Source organism: Sardina pilchardus, chromosome 14 (assembly GCF_963854185.1).
Source record: "Sardina pilchardus chromosome 14, fSarPil1.1, whole genome shotgun sequence".
NCBI classification, from domain to species: domain Eukaryota; kingdom Metazoa; phylum Chordata; class Actinopteri; order Clupeiformes; family Clupeidae; genus Sardina; species Sardina pilchardus.
Window position 1 is genome coordinate 24863235 of NC_085007.1, and position 17384 is coordinate 24880618.

The 17384-nt window shown below is 44.9% G+C and overlaps 1 protein-coding gene across 2 annotated transcripts; it reads left to right on the forward strand.

Annotated features, from left to right (window-relative positions):
• Positions 1-74: 74 nt before the first annotated feature.
• Positions 75-14931, forward strand: prkaa1 (protein kinase, AMP-activated, alpha 1 catalytic subunit). 2 transcript variants are annotated; one of them, XM_062554946.1, is made up of 10 exons: positions 75-228; positions 2811-2952; positions 3891-3984; positions 4694-4838; positions 5335-5422; positions 5815-6039; positions 6947-7096; positions 7453-7831; positions 11215-11341; positions 11569-14931. In XM_062554946.1, the coding sequence occupies exons 1-10, from the start codon at positions 132-134 to the stop codon at positions 11862-11864; spliced, it is 1743 nt and encodes a 580-aa protein (XP_062410930.1). In that variant the 5' UTR covers positions 75-131; the 3' UTR covers positions 11865-14931. The 2 variants fall into 2 exon arrangements, with proteins under 2 accessions (XP_062410930.1, XP_062410931.1); XM_062554947.1 differs by having other exon boundaries at positions 7474-7831.
• Positions 14932-17384: the final 2453 nt, after the last annotated feature.

Here is a 17384-nt window from a genome sequence, read left to right on the forward strand (position 1 = left end):
CCGGAACCTGTCGTAGGCCTACGCTCCGTTTCCAACTTCACGTCTAGGTCTGATATCTGTCGTAGCTAGCAGTAGTCGTCAGTTCATCTCCGTCTGCCTGCCGCTGGTGCAGGTGAGGCCTATGCGGGAAGATGGCGACGGAAAAACCGAAGCATGAAGGCAGGGTTAAAATTGGACACTACATTCTCGGGGACACGCTTGGGGTGGGCACATTTGGAAAAGTAAAAGGTAAGTGTAAATGCCTCTCGACAATGCGTGTTACTGGCGTAGTGGTTGCGGAGTCTGCGATAGCCAAGTTGAACTGCATAGCGTGCTAGCTATCGTTATAGCATAGCTGGCCAGTTAGCCTGCATTAGTTTTACCGACTGGGCTTTCACTTGTTGGCTTGTCGGTTAGCGAACAACATCCGAAGTGACTGTCTGTCATTTGTTCCCGAGATGCAGGTGTTCGCCTTTCTGTGGGGCATGTACACTGCTTGCCAAAGAAGTTTCATGTTTCATTGCAGTGATGGCTACGTTAATGTTTCTGTTCGTGTGATTGGTTGTAAACTGGCTAGCTAGACGGACTTCATGGAAAGATAGTCCTACGAAGTTATGGAATGTACATACTTAAAAACAATTCTGTCCAAACACGAGTTTTGATGTCTGCTGCTATTGATGTCTTGTCATATCTTAAGTTGTTGATCATACATGCTGTATGCACTGGCCATAGGTTGCTGGTGGACAATCAGACTATTGACATCCTCTTCGATAATAAATTATTCTCTTATCTCAGTTTTCTATAAATGTGACGATTCAGACGGTTATGTCAGCGAAATTGTTCTGTCGGGAGAACATCGACGATTTGTTAGTCAGAGGCAGCCAGATGTGTTTTGCTCGCTGCGTGCGTCACTTTCTCTGCTGTATGAATGAAAGAAACCTTTAACCTCTCCGCCTCAATTTGACCATCGGTGAATGGCTGCAAGCTGCAGAAAATCTGTTGCATTAACCCTGCACGAATATTTCTGGACATACTGTCCACTTCCGAATCGGTGGTGAGCTAGCTATAACCATAGACAGTAAAAGATAGGCTATAACTTTAACGTAATGGTCCCATTTTGAAACCTGGGACGTTGCTTAAAGCACGTTGGTAAATAATTAATTCTGGCGACCAATACTTTCTCCAGTCTTCTACGTTTTAGTTGTTTTTTTTTAAGAAAATGTTTTCCCATATAAGGGGAAATGTTTATTGTTTTATGTATAGCTAGAGAATAATGAATGCCTCTAGTTGCGCTAGCTGTTACCCTCTGGCCACCAATCGTGTTTAAAGAATCAGATTGTGTTTTCTATCGTTGATTTTAGTTTTTTGTTGGGCAGTGTGTAATCACCTGAATATTGGCAAGTGCATTTTGATTAATGACTTACTAAGTAGTTAGTATAGGTATATACTAAAAATACTAGGTATTTTTATGCCCACTTTTATGACCAATTTCTGGTCTATAAAACTCCCTTACAGCATAATTCAAATGTGTTGGAAGATCCAGCGTTTGGCAGGGGGGAATGCCAAGCCTGGGTCTTTTATTCAGTTGATCCTAACTTTGATTTAAAAAATGTGAAAGTCACACAGCTCTGCACAAGATGTCTGTGTTGATCGCAGGTGGTGAATTCAGTGTTTACAGTATGTTCTAGTGAAAGTTAGTGTGTTGATGTTGAGATTAGAAGTGTGGTCCCTGGAAGTGGCCATGAAAATGCCCCCCATTTAAAGTAGCATCAGTGAGATTTTGTTTTTGACACTGTTGACATCTATTTACATTTTCTAGGACTGTTGTGACTCTTAATTCACAGCTAAATAAACTCTATTCTAGTCCATTTATCAGTGGAATGTTTTATGATAAAACAGACTTGCCCTTGCCCTACCCTTAAGATTCCATTCAAGGCAATCATATTTATGTGTGTTGTCTGTGGACCTCTGAGCTATTTATTTAATATCAAATACACTAGGACATGATAAACAGGATGGGCTGTGGTTAATTTGGTCAGCCATTCTACTATCAGAGCTGATTGGCTGTATAGTTGATATGTCAACAGTGGCGTAGTCATATCATGCTATGCTAGTACATGCTAGTACAAGTTATCGTGTTGTCTTTAGGCCTGTGTTTCTCTCCTGCTCATGTCTCTCCCTCTATCTGCTGGCAGTAGGAGAGACAATAGGCTTGTTTGAACTGCCGTAGTGTTGAACATTATCCCTATTCCTCCAGCCTTTTCAAAGTAATGATGGCTGTGATCTAGTTGGCAGAGCCAGGGATGGTCCCTTGTTCCGGCTATATATGCTTCCAGCAGCTAAAACACTGGCTGCACTGTGTTGTACAGGATAGCTGCTCTGGCTGCTCAGTGGCTGCTACTCACTCACTATGCATGCAGAGGCTGTGCCACAGCGTCCACATCATTAGTATTGCTGTAGGAGCATAAATTCCATACTGCTGAGAGTCCGTATTGCTTTTTCACCGTCAGTGCAGTGGGCAGACCTGCACCCCCTTACACGGTATACAGTCTGGCTGTATCATGCCAGGGCACCAGACGGTGCTGCTCAAATGGTCACTCGACCGTGCCTGCTAGAGAAGAGCGCTGGGCCTGCCCATGCCCTTTGTTATTGTTGTGTTGCTTTTGAAGATGCACACAAAAACCACTGTCCTCACCTGTGCGTTGTGAACAGAGTAGCTGTCATTTAGCTTAGCTGTCACTATAGCAACTGAGATTATGTGCCCCCCCAACACACACACACACACTTGTCAGCTTCTGATTTTAAAAGCCTGTTTCTTCCTCTTCCTGTAGTGGGTCAGCATGAGCTGACCAAACACCAAGTGGCCGTGAAGATCCTGAACCGGCAGAAGATTCGCAGTCTGGACGTGGTGGGGAAGATCCGCCGGGAAATCCAGAACCTCAAGCTCTTCCGCCACCCTCACATTATTAAACTGTAAGTCAGAGATCGGAGACCTCTAGGCTGTCCGCTCTGCATTTTTTGCCCCCTGCTGAGTCTCTCTGGCATATTCATCTCTCCCGATCTTTCAATTCCTGTGGTCTCTCTCTCTCTCTCTCTCTCTCTCTCTCTCTCTCCCCTCTCTCTCTCTCTCCCTCCCACTTTTTAATTCTCCCCTCGTGGTCACATCCTGAAGTGTAACTTATGCTAGATCTTGCTTGTGTGGCTCTTGCTGTCGCTTGGTGGTTGCTGCCCCAGTGTCTCTCTCTTCCTGTGGACTCTCTCTGTCTGTCTCGGGATCTGATGAGGATTTCCGGGGGCTTGATCCCCCAGTGACCTGACCAGCATTTTTCTCATGGCTTCTCTAAAATTCCCATATAGAGAGAGGGGGGAGAGGGAGAGGGGGACCGAGACACAGTGCCGTATGAGGGTGACGTAGAGATGGAGAAATAGAACGTGAAGATGAATAGATGGATGTAAAGAGAGCGAGAGAAAGGGAAAGAGAGATGTGCTTGGTAGTAAGACAGTAGAGTAGTCTAAGTCTTCCAGCATGGCTGGGCTGTTTGCTGGAGGCTCACAGCCAGTTGCCCCATAGAGGGGCCTGGAGGGGCCTGTGGAGACTTCTCACCATGATGTGATCGGTTTGAATGGTCTTCTTTGGGCCAGTGTTACAAGCAGCCCCTGAACATTAGATCCACATAGTTTTTCTCTTTGTCTTGTGAATAAATGTAAAATAGGATGATATTGTACATTGTGTCTATTTTAAATAGATGTTTGCATTTGGATAACTTTGAAGGCATTTGGATAAATGAATGCCTTCACAGTGAGTCAGAATTTATGATGTTTTTCAGGCTTTTACCCTCTCAGGCAAGGAGCATGTCTATGTCTGTACAGTATATAACTGCCATGTAGTTACTGTGTTTGTGTGCTTGCAGGTACCAAGTCATTAGCACACCAACAGACATCTTTATGGTGATGGAGTACGTATCAGGAGGAGAGCTGTTTGACTACATCTGTAAAAACGGCAAGGTACTGTACAAATGACGTACTATGTACTATACCAAAGATTTCTGTCAGTATGCAGAAAGAATACACCTTTTCAGTTACGCATTTCCTGGACTGACTGGCTACAGACATGTTACAGACTGTTGACAGCACCTAACTTGAAGTTGCTGTCAACATGTCTTAGTTCCGTAATCTCTTTATTGCCCTTCTCAAACTCTGGTGTGATGGCAACCGCCTAGTCTGGCTTAGCCAATCCATATATAACATGGCTCCGTTTACACATGGATATTGTCTGGAAGCTGTCTTAACTGGAAAGAGATCGGGGTCACTGTAAAAGTACTTTTGGACAACTCGTCTTGACACCATTTAAGGAAAATCGAATGGAAAATTCCCAAACCACACTGTGAGCTGTAAAATTCTTGGAGGGCCATGGTATGCCAGTAGTTCCCTCCATTCCAAACATTCCAAACATATCCAGTGTTGCTTTAGTCGTAAATTTGTACTTGATTGATCAGGATAGTTTTTTTTAGCAATTATTTTTGAAATGGTAATCGTATGAAATGTTAACAGTAGTTTTGATGAGTGGAAAGAAATGGAAAGATTTAGAAGAGAAGTGCGTGCCTCATGCCAGTCAGGTGTGCTGAACCTGGAGGCTGGCGATGTGTGAGTTTGTACGCGTGTCTCACTTCCTGCTCACCCAGAGAGTCATGCGTCCTTGTTTGGCCTCCTCCAGCTGGACGAGAAGGAGAGCCGGCGGCTGTTCCAGCAGATCATCTCCGCCGTGGACTACTGCCACCGGCACATGGTGGTGCACCGGGACCTCAAGCCCGAGAACGTCCTGCTGGACGCCCACATGAACGCCAAGATCGCCGACTTCGGTGAGTCTCGCCGCCGCTGCCCTTGAACTCTTGCCCGTCAGCGAGCGTGCCACACGGCCGATTTAGTCCAGGTCTGCATTGCGCCACTGAGACGGGTTTTGGTAATACGAAACCAGTCGCTGCGTGCAGAGAATACAGTTGGAGGGTTGTGCCCAAGCGCGTTATTGCTAATTGATTGATCGTACATGATTGGCCAGGCGGATCGAACGCACAAGCTCATCACCGTCATGTCATGCAGACAGCCTGGCAGGCACAGCTGATCCTGTTGAGGTCAATACTGTGTGGAAAAATCAGCCAGGGGGAGATGGCACTGGATGATATCTAATTAACTTGCCTCTATGCCCCTATGCAGTCTGCATTATGTGTGTATATATGCATGCATGCATGCACATAAATAGATGGTCAGTGAACTAGCCTTTCATGTTATTAGCTATAGAATCTGTTTGTGTCTCTTCCCTTTTCGTGTTTCTCATGTCTGTTGTTCATTCCCCTGCAGGATTATCAAATATGATGTCCGATGGAGAATTCTTGAGAACGAGCTGTGGGTCTCCAAACTACGCTGCTCCTGAAGTCATATCTGGAAGGTGTCTTTATTTGTTTCTTCAGAAAATAAGAGCACGCCAGTTTCTCGGAATTGCACAGATGGTTTAACAGTAGGGCTCGTTCTGTGCCAAGTCCTCCGGCACCCTTCACTGATCTTGTTGGCTGATAAGATGTGCACAAAATGCTCCCAGTGTGAAGATGGTTTATCTAATGTTCGCTGAGCTCTGATGGTTTTCCCCTTACAAATATGGAGCTAATTTAGCCATAACGTTTTTTTACAAATTATACTATAGCTGGCCTTGGAACTAAGCTAACAGGGTTTTGTATTGCACTTTTAATTACTGTAACCCCAGTATTGATCTCTGTGGTCAACATTGATCCTCCATCTGATCACTGCGCTTGTGTCCCCTCTCCCGTGCTCGCTTGTGGTCAGATTGTACGCGGGGCCCGAGGTGGACATCTGGAGCAGCGGCGTGATCCTGTACGCGCTGCTGTGCGGGACGCTGCCCTTCGACGACGACCACGTGCCCACGCTCTTCAAGAAGATCTGCGACGGCATCTTCTTCACGCCTCAGTACCTCAACCCGCAGGTCATCAGCCTGCTCAAGCACATGCTGCAGGTGGACCCCATGAAGAGGGCCACCATCAAGGAGATCCGGTCAGTCTGTGTACACACACACACACACACACACACACACACACGCTACTATCAAAGAAATCCATTCCAAGTATTCAACTCCTCCTTACACATGCACACACACTCACACACACACACACACACACACCCTAATAATGTCAAAGAAATCCAGTCCATTCAACCCCACCCTCTCCACACACACACACACACAAAGACACCAGCCTTTCTGTAAGGCACACACCAGCCATATTGATAGGCCTTTTAGATCAGCCAGCTGTGTCTAACTTGTGTGTACAACACAGGTTCGACCCGTGCTGGATCCCATTGATGCCAAGTCACTGACCCATGTGATTCCCAGGTTGAAGCCATTTATGCCGAAAGCCTGGTGGTCAGAGTAGAATTACAGAGTAAAGTGAACCGACACTGACCTGTAAACGGTTCAATGGGAACCTTTTGAGACACATTGAGGAACTGCAGCGATAGCTTCCTCTTTTGAGTTCAGCTGTAAACATCAGTGGGCTGGTATGCGATAGCACACATTGTGTTCCCCTCTATTGTTCAGTTCAACAGGGAAAAACATATCTGTAGCCCACCAGTAATAAATGGAACGCCTCATGGGAGATTGAAAATATCTTCTTTCATCTTTCCAACTTGGTCCTGTGTTGGTGCAAAATTAAATGATTGCAAATGACAGGATTGAAATCCTTTAATTTCAACTTTCATGGCCACACCTAATCCGTGTAATCCTTCTGTGTGGCCTAAATCAATATTTTCTACCATCGAAAATTATAATTATGGTAAACTTTGTTTGGAAAACCTATGTTTTCAGACTTACCTGCCTTACCGTAGTGTGGATGTAGCCGAGTACCAGAGCAGCAGATGCAGATGTCTCACATCTTTTGCTTTATGTCCCCACCGTAACGCACAGAGAGGACGACTGGTTCAAGCAGGACCTGCCCAAGTACCTGTTCCCTGAGGACGCGTCCTACAGCAACACCATGATTGACGAGGAGGCCCTCAAGGAGGTGTGTGACAAGTTTGAGTGCACAGAGGAGGAGGTGCTTACATGTCTCTACAGGTGAGTTCTCCCTCACAAACACGCGCGCACGCACACATGCATGCACACAGGAATACACACACACATGCCTTGGGTAGCTGCCCCCAGCTTGCATCTTGTGTAACTTTGTAGGCCAGAGGCATTGCTCAACTAGAGGGAAGTTTCATGCATCCTGTCCTAGAATTTGACTAATGCGATGTTGCAAGAAAGTTAATAAGTAGACAGACATGTCTTGTATGTGTCTGGGATTTGAATTGAACTGATGCTGGTACATCAGGGAATGTCATTCTGAGTGTGTTCAAACTGCCCATTACAAACTGCTGTGATGTACCATATTGATGATGTTGCGTATTTGTCACGGACTCAAATGACGCCAGCCCCCCTGTCCCTTCCGCCAGCCGGAATCATCAGGACCCCCTGGCCGTGGCCTACCACCTGATCATCGACAACCGGCGCATCATGAGCGAGGCCAAGGACTTCTATCTGGCCTCCAGTCCGCCGGACTCCTTCCTGGACGACCTGCCCGCCCACCACTTCACCAAGCCGCACCCCGAGCGCATGGCCTACCTGGTGGCCGACGCCCAGCCGGCGGCGGTGCGGCCCCGCCACACCCTGGACGAGCTCAACCCGCAGAAGTCCAAGCACCTGGGCGTGCGGCGCGCCAAGTGGCACCTGGGCATCCGCAGCCAGAGCCGGCCCAACGACATCATGAGCGAGGTCTGCCGCGCCATGAAGCAGCTGGACTACGAGTGGAAGGTGAGCATTTGGTCCCCCCCCCCAACACACACACACACACACACACACCTGGCGCCCTAACAGGTGTGCAGAAGTTCCGTTCTGTGTCGCAGGGGGGTGAAAGTAAGGGTTGGAAATGGGGAATGAAATCGGAACACATTCACTTGTTATAATTGTAGGTTGGTGAGGATGGTTGCTAGATAGGTCAGAGGCTGGACGCACGTTTGCTCGAATGACCAAGGGTGGCGGAACGAGCGAGAATAGATGTTTTTAGAAGTTGAAAACAGACAACTTGTCTATGAGGTGTGGGTGAATTGGGAATTTGGACCCGTGCCAAACTGCTACCCCTATTATCACCCTTTCAGCTCAAGAGTGTGAGCCAAAAAACTTCACTGCTAATGAAGTGCTGCTGGAAGTGTTTGTTCTCACACACACACACACACACACACACACACACACACACACACACACACACACACACACACACACACACACACAGGCACAACTTTCCCAAGAGTGCTTTTCACCTTTCTCCTCTTAAGATTTCATATCCCATTATTTGCCCAGAGACACTGCAGTTACAGATGATTGCCTTTAACCTTCAGTCTCCTTTGAGAAGCACAGCGAGAGAGAGCGATTGAGGGAGGGAGCAGGAGAGAAAGAGGGAGGGAGGGAGGGAGAGAAAGAAAGAGGCCTGTGCCCATGAAGATAAGAAGATGTGCATCTCCAGTCTCTGTTTCCCTGTAAATATTAACAGGCCTTGCTGTCTTGACTTCTCTTCTGCATGGCTGCTTTCTCAGCATGGTCACCGCCCAGGAGAGGCTATTTTTAACATGGGACCACTCGCGCACACACACACACACACACACACACACACACACACACACACACACACACACACACACACACACACACACACACACACACACACTAAGACAAAGTCTGTGTCATAAGCAGTCCCTTGGTCCACTGTACACTGACTGTTCGCACTTGCTACTGTATGAGGGGTACTAACTCCTTTCATTCAGCCTCTTTTTGCTATTATGTAGTAGCCATTGGGTCCTGATCTGGTGAAAACCAACAGCAGGCCTTTATTCATGGTATTTACAGTGCGCCTGTGCGTCTGCTTGTGTCTGGTGCCAGCCCTCACTCTGAGCCCGAGTCACCAGTGCACTCCGTTAATGAAAGAGCTCTGAGGCTCGCTCGGGCCGTTTCAAATCCCCAGAATAGGCGGGATCTAGAAGACTATCTGGGACAGACCGAGCGTGTTTGTTTGGAGACCATGGCGCGGTGGCGCTCGCAAACTGGCACTTAAACGCTTGAGCTGGTGGCTTTGGAACGAATGCTTCTTTTTGAAGTGCCGGTTAATTATTTCCCAGCCTGCTCTGAGAAATGCTAGTTAATGTTTCTTGAGCTGGCTTGTGAAAGAGGAGGGGCATGCCGCTCTTGTTTTTTTTTTTTCAGAAAGGAAACGAGTGGTTTCCACTTCCTGGCGCTTTAATGTTGTTTTCATTCTTCTCGCTTATCTGCTGTTGTAAACACAGGCGCCTATCAGAGCAAATCCAGTTTTACAGCGTAGGCCTCTGGACAGGAGAGCAAAAGTTAACTATGCTCACTGGGTTGTCTGCCTCTCTCTCTCCATCTCCAGTTCTCATTTTGATAGAATTATCGTCTGGCTAGAGAAGTCAGATGTCTGTCTGGAGCTTAGAGAGAGAGAGAGAGAGAGTGTGTGTGTGTGTGTGTGTCTTTATGTGGGCTATGTATGTGTATAGTAATAGTTACACTGTGGGTGGTGCTTTCTTAAGTCCTATTATAACAGCAGTGGTTGATGGAAAGCTGGTTAAGCCCGTAGGCCATGGCCTCAAGGCGTCATGATGAGGGCTCTGAGGAACCGTGACTCATGATCTCGTTGTTGCTGCAGTGAAAGTATCTGAGAAGAACAGCAGGGAAATGTTTGAGGGTGATTCCGCTTCTGTCCATTTCCTATTTTTTTTAATAAAAAACCCCTACCTTTTTCATATGTATTCAGTAACGCATAGGCAAGTGTCAGTTACAGGACAAATACAGACAATGGAACAAATACAGACAATGAAGACTGTTCGAGAAATGACACACACACACACACACACACACTAAAATTTGAATTGGGGATGTGTTTGTCTGTGTGAGCAGCTGCACATGCGCCAGTGTAGTCAGTAGATGGTTCTATGGATGCAAATGCGTTCCCCTTCAGGGAAACTAGTCAGGATACGCAACAGGTGTGCTCTCTTTACACTACGTTATGATTTGTGTCAGCTGTGCGAACTTAACTTGAGGGCCTCCACAATACGTCCCACAATCCATTGTTGTTTTATGAACTTTCACACGCTTCATTCCTATTTAAATGCCACTTAAAGGTCAACTATGCATGTTTTTTTTTTAGCTTAATTTGCCTTAACTGATCAGCTTCGGAGTCATTAGAATGGTTATTTGATTTATTTTGGGTTGAATGATGGCCGTCTTGCTTCCCCCTAGTGCCTGTTTGCAAGTTTGTGTCAGTGGTACTGACAAACAGAAAGTCTCCAGCCTCGCAATCATGCTCATGAAATGGCAGACTGACCGATTGAGTAGTGTTGTAAAATATGTAGGGAAAGCTCTACAGAGAAACCTGCAAGCATAAAACGAGCGAAAACAAAAAGCGAAAGCGAAAACCGCAAAGAAATCGCCAAACCTGCATAGTTCCTCTTTAAGGTTAAGCTCTCATGAAATGAACTTGTAGAATAGTCATATTCGAATCACTTTGAATAGAATCCTCGGTGAACTTTAATTGAGAAATATTGTAAGTATAGTTGTGTAACATGAAATGGTTTGGTTAGAGAATGGCACACATTGATTTCTATCATGAGTAAGCGGTCTGAGTTTGCTCCATGACCATTGCGAGTCCCTGTTGCTTTGGATAAAGATGCCACTTCCCATTACCCTTGCCTTACTTGAAAAGGGGTTGAGTGTTGTGTTTCTGCCACTGTTTCAAATGTATTGCAAGTCAATGGAAGAGCAATGCAGTGGTGCGTTCAACTCAACTCTTTTACACAGCCCCTTTGACCAAAATGGCAGACAATGCCTATAATGGAATGGAATGGCAAGTGGAACTTATTACCAGATTGAACATTTAAACATGACTGCCAAGTGAACCTGAGGTGCTTGTAATTGTGACTAAATGCTTTTAATTGCTTGTAGAAAATGTATAAAAACGTACTGTGTATTATAGCCAATAGTAAGAAGTATATTATAGATAAACTGTATTTCAGGCACTTCATGTTCTTGCGATACCTGGTTTATGTGTGATCTATTATGGCCTCTCATGTGTTTGTGTTAAATGATTGATTTGAGTAGGACCAGTGAAGAATCTGGTGTCTGATCCACAGGTAGTGAATCCCTATTATTTGCGCGTGAGGAGGAAGAATCCTGTTACAGGCATGCAGACGAAGATGAGCTTACAGCTCTACCAAGTGGACAGCAGAACGTACCTGCTGGACTTCAGGAGCATAGATGGTAGGCCATGTCTCAGTGACTCATCTTCATCTCTGTTTGTGTGTGTGTGTGTGTGTGCGTGTGTGTGTGTGTGTGTGTGTGTGTGTGTGTGTGTGTGTGTGTGTGTCAGAGAGAGAGGCTGAGACCGAGAGACTACTACATTGTGACTGAAGATATGTTTTCTATTAGTTTTTCATGTGTAGGTGTATACATATGTGATGGTGTTTGTTTGTCCCTGTGTGCCACAGACGATGTGATGGAGGCCAAATCTGGGACTGCAACCCCTCACCGCTCCGGCTCAGTGGGGAACTACAGAATGGCCCTGAAGAATGACAAGACTGAGAAGGGCGAGGTGGTGGACGGAGAGGCCTCGGCCCCCTCCACGCCCCCGGTGACCCAGGCCCACGGCCGCGACGGCTCGCTGGCCTCCTCGCTCACCTCCTCCGTGGACTCGACCGGAGGTGAGCCGTACCCGCGACCCGGCAGCCACACCATCGAGTTCTTCGAGATGTGCGCCAACCTCATCAAGCTGCTCGCGCGATAGCTCTCAGTTGCTCACACCGCCTTCTGCTCTCTCTCTCTCTCTCTCTCTCTCTCTCTCTCTCTCTCTCTCTCTCTCTCTCTCTCTCTCTCTCTCTCTCTCTCTCTCTCTCTCTCTCTCTCTCTCTCTCTCTCTCTCTCGTTTCTGTCATACCATCTCCTTGGATTGTCTCTTTCTCTCTGTCTCACTCTTTGTGTCTTTATAGCAATAAGCATGTTAACAGACTCATTGCTCTACATCATTCCACGCAGCTGGATGAATATGATTGGTTCATGGATGCACTGAGGTGGACGTTTCATCGCTCTGATTGGGTGACAGAAAGGGGAGAGATTAGATTTAGTGGGGCACTGTTACAGAACACTGCACCTGGTGTGCTTGAGTCCTGTGTGGGTTCTGCGGTGTTTGCCTGCAGCTCAGAGTCCTGATATGATTAAGAATGGATTCAGTGATTTACTACACCATAATGATTTGATGTATGAACATTTATCAAACGTTTAGTTGGTAATACATTGGAGTCGAGTCAGTTTACCCTCTGTTAGTCACACTGTTCAGCTCCCAGTCACAGAGGATATCGTTTCTCAATGTGGCCTTGAAAGGGAAAACTGTCATAGGTATCTGGACAGGGACAATTAAAGGTGTATATAACTTCCTGTAGCAAAATTATGTTTAGAAGTAGGCTTGAACCCCATTACCTAATTTCAAAAACCATGGATATCAGTGAGTTACATGAAAGTACAATTATTTAATCTCAGAACCTGTTGGTGTTGGTGCTTCAGGCAAGCATCTTGGGACTCTCACACAGCCATCTCAAGGTAGCATGACGTGGCTTCGTGTTCTGCAGATTTCAGTGCCCCTTGAGAGGAGAGAGAGGAAGGGAGAAGGCAGCGGAACTGAGAAATCTTTGCTACGCCACTTTACTGAAATATTCGTCATTTTACAGATTGTTTTTGGTAGTCTTCACAAAGAAATTTGCCCCCCCTCAACAGTGACCACAAACTTAACTTGCCCCAGTGTTTTATGAATGACTGAAAGTGATACACTGAGCTCACTGTACTGTATCCAGATAGAGTTGCAAGATTACGTGTGTGTGCGAGAGAGTCTGTGTGTTTGTATGTGTGTGTATGTATGTATGTATGTATGTGTGTATGTGTGGGTCTGGTCACACTGATCTTTTGATTAGCTGCGTGGTGGGAAGCACTTTTGTTAAGCAGTTTTGTTTTCATACCTGCTGCTCCGCTTCGCGCTAACTGGCGCCTGAACGGCCAGCAGATCCAGGCCTCGGAGGTCTTCTGAGCACCCAACCCTGCCCACCCCCAACACCCCCCGACGGGCCCAGTCAAAGGCCTGTCAAAGACCACAGTCCTCCTGGCAGACCCAGAGGTCATATGACCATCCAGCACTCTAGAGGCCCAGGGCCCCCCAAGCATGCAGGACATTTAGGGCCTAGTAGCTTTCTAGAGCATCAGGTCCCAGTTATCAGGGGCCCGAGCAGCCATGTTGAGTGCCCAGCTCGGCGCTGTAGGGCTAACGGCTATCTGAATGCCTGTAGCACCAGTACCCAAGTCGCTCTGTGAGGAAGTGCAATGCCCCCGTGTCTCTATGTTCAGGAAAAAAAAGAAACATTTTTATTTTGAATTTTGTTTGGATTTGTTTTTTTTTTTTAAGCAGAGGTTGTTTCTTGTCTCGGAAGTTCTGAATGGTCTGTTCCTTACAATTTTATAGACATATATCTATATATTCAGAATAAACAATTGTGTTTGGATCTATATTTATCAGTGCTCATAAGTATAGCAGATTATAATGTGGATTTATGGACTTTGAATGATTCGCTTTTTAAAATGATTATATATTGCTGGATGACGTTTTATTTGATACACGTTTGTTTTTTTCCTTTTTTTAACTTTAGGTTTTAATTGAAAAAGACCACTGGTTAGATGGACCAGGGAGGTATTGTCAGATGACTTATGATTGAACTTGATCTTTAAAACAGAAGTTCTCATTCCAGCGAGCAAAGTGGGATGTCAGAATTAACCTTAGAGTGAGTGTGGAATAATCATAGGGATAATTCATGTCAAGGTTAGCCTTAAAAAAAAAAAAAAGGAAGTCAACAGTTAACATTTTCCTTCTTGAAATTTAATTCTGCTGATTTTGACTGAGATGTTAATTGCCTGACACAAAAAAGTTTGATGCGCATGACAATTGTAGTTACGGACACTGTTATATATTTTTGTTACTGGTAACAACGCGCAAGTGGGATTTGCATGTAGCAACCATTTTGACTACATGAAAGGATTTGTTTAGGTTTTTGCAATCGAAGGGTTGAAAAGGAACTAATTAGACATGAACTCAGACACACTCGTATTGAGCCGGCTGAAGCGGCAGTGGTCTATTTAAAAAAGGAAAAAAAAATCTGAAGAGGTGTACCTAGTCCTTTGAACTGTGTTCCCAGGTCCAACCTGATTGTGTTTGTCACATCACTCTGATATGTTCTTGGATGTCTGTCCTCAGTAACAGTCTTGAATCCGCCTCTGTTAGTTTGTCAGATGCCTTATCATGCGATTTACTTGTGTTCTGGATTCAGGAAGAGTCTGTTTCTTTGTGTGTGTGGGTGTCATATGTCCCTATGGTACCACAGGAACCAAGTGTTGGTATGACGTGAGATAAAAATGTTTCTGAGAGGCACACAGTAGACCATAGTCGTAACGGATGATTCCAATAGGAAGTGTGTTTTTTTAAGTGCTTTCTTGAATGGTCTGGGACCCAATAGGAGCACACACTTCTTTAAAAATGTTTTTTTTTTAATTATTATTTCTTCTCTGCATTATCATGCCTGGATATGCGATAGAGTGCTTGCACTTCTGATGATGAGAGAGGATGGAAACAAGCATCTATCGCTGACATCATGTCTTAACTGCTTTTGAGAATCTTTACCTTTTTTTTTGGTGTGTGGAAAGGGACCCAGTTCTGAGGTTTGACCTTTGTAAAGTTATTGATTGTGTATTAAAAAACAAAAAAGAAAATGAAAAGAAAAATTTGTACACACAACTGCCTAATAAACTGCTAAATCGCACTGTCTGTCTTTTGGTCCATGTTTACTGCCATTTCGGTTTCTGTTTTACAATGATTATTACACTCTCCACCCTTCCTAACCTAACCTGTGATTTTGTGTTCAGTACACTGTATCGTTACGTCACAAAATCTAGAAAGCAACTGAGCCTTTAGCAGTGTACTGGACTTCCTGTCCAGTGTGTCGGTTAGATGCCTCAAAGTCCACTAATCCTGGTTCACTGAGCATCTGGTCTGGACACAGATACATGTTCAATCCACTGCCACTAGGTGGCACACTTTTCTTTTGCATATCAGATACAGAAAAAATATAGAGGTGTTCCATCTCTAAGGATTTGAAACGCTTATCATACTTCTGATGCACTTCCTGCAATCTCCCATCCCAAATGTACTGTCAGTTACTTTTCATAAGTCACTGTCACAATCTGCACCTTCACAGTTCCTACCAGTGTGGAACTAAAAGAATCGCATACACACAGTAGATGAAGTGAAATGTCTGGGCCAAACAAACACGACAGCTCATTTCCAATAATCTTTGTCCATTGCAGTTCCATGGCATGTTCTATTGGGCCTCATCTGTGTCTTGGTACTGAGACAAACAGGTCTGACTCTCACGTGAGATACACATTATGAAAAATACTTTTTATGTCAACAATATTGAAAAAAAAAGTATTCAGTCAGATGTAGTTTGAACTTGTGTTTTCACATGATTTACAATAAATATTATTTGTATCTAAACTGGTTGAAAATGGAGATAAAGCGATGTTTTTGTTGTGGATGATCACAGATGATGCTTTCATCCGTCTCATAAAAAGTGACACCTGATTTTTTTTTTTTTTAATTGACGTTTTTAACTATTCAGCCCTATCTTACATAATTCTCACTCACTTAATTCCAGTCACATTTCCATAAATCACACTTGCGGTGAAAACCTCTTACACACATCTCCGCCTGTGACGCTTGCCTGAACTGACCTATCCGCAAGTTATGCAGCTGAGTGAATGGGCCGCTGAGTGAAATCCACTGATTACATAAGGCCTCAGTCGTAGCAGGGAGATGCAGGACAAGGCCACGTGGTCAGCTGTCGTCATGGCCTGACACAGAGGGCCCGGCACTATACATATGGTTTACAGAGTAGCCCGTGGTTGTAAGTAGGGCGTGTGGTGAACAAAAAACGAGAATGATGACGTCATGCCACTTTGGTTGCTAATGAGAGGACTGGAAGACTTGGTCTCAGACCTATTTGAAGGTCGTCGTTCCACAGCCTTCTAAGTCTCTGATAAATGAATGCCCAAGATTTTCAGTGGGATAAGTGGATTTACTCTGGAGAAAGTACTCAATGGCACTGCTTGTTTTGGAAGGGTTGTTTGTTGACAGAGCATCATTTCTACTGTACACCACTACTGAAGTGCTAGTAATGAGATGTTTAGATTGTAGAGAAGATGCTTTACACACATAATTGCTTTCAAAGGCACTTAACTTCTTATGGGATTAAGAACACCTGGCACAGCTGTTTCATCCGAAGAAAGACAAAATTATGACAACATAATAGTATTTATTATATACTGAAATGTGTACACATGAAACATAGACACCTCAGTGTCATACACAAACAACACATCATGACGTTTTCATCAATAGCATACATAATATTTAGACGCCTTATTTATACGTAACGTGTCACAATAGTAATTGTGACTGTAATGGCCCGTCTGCAGCGATAGATATTAAAGTGGCGACTGCAGCAGGATGAGACATGGGAGATGACAGAGTGAATGTTGGCAGTGCGGGGCAGAGCTAAATGAGGGCAGAAGCAGTGGGTGTCATTTTCAGCGTCCGGGGTGAGCATCGCTCCACGCATCTCACGAGCCTGAGATTCCTCCTCAGGGGGTCTCTCTCTCTTTCAAGGCCTGTCACTGTGAGTCCAGTCTTCTCTCATAATTACTGCCTGTGGAGTGGAGTGGAGTGCAGCAAAACCTCCCGCAGCAAGGACTGGACAACTGTGAAGTGTAGCAGAAGCTTGAAAAATAATTTTTGAAAAAAAAAAAAAAAAAAAAAAAACGCATGAAAATGGAATCCGAAGTGATGAATTGAAAATGACTATCCAATCACTTCTGTTCTGTATTGTGGCCATTTAGACATTTCACATAGTCGTCTTTATCTTAATCCACATCTCTTCCCCTAATGTGCAGTGTGTGTGTGTAAGCTGTATTGGCCATGGGGGTGGTGAAGAGCCCCACTCTACACAATAATGGTACATTTTGTGAGGTCTTATTTGTAAAATCCATAAGTCTACTCTATGTCTCTTGTAACGGTCTACAACATATCTCTCTATATACTCCTTGAACAATGGGAGTGTTCACTGTTAAATTTTATCTATTTTGTCATCTCAAATGGTCAACATTCAGTATTTTTCAAAGATGGATGAATCGGCCATGCAACTGGTAGACATTACAG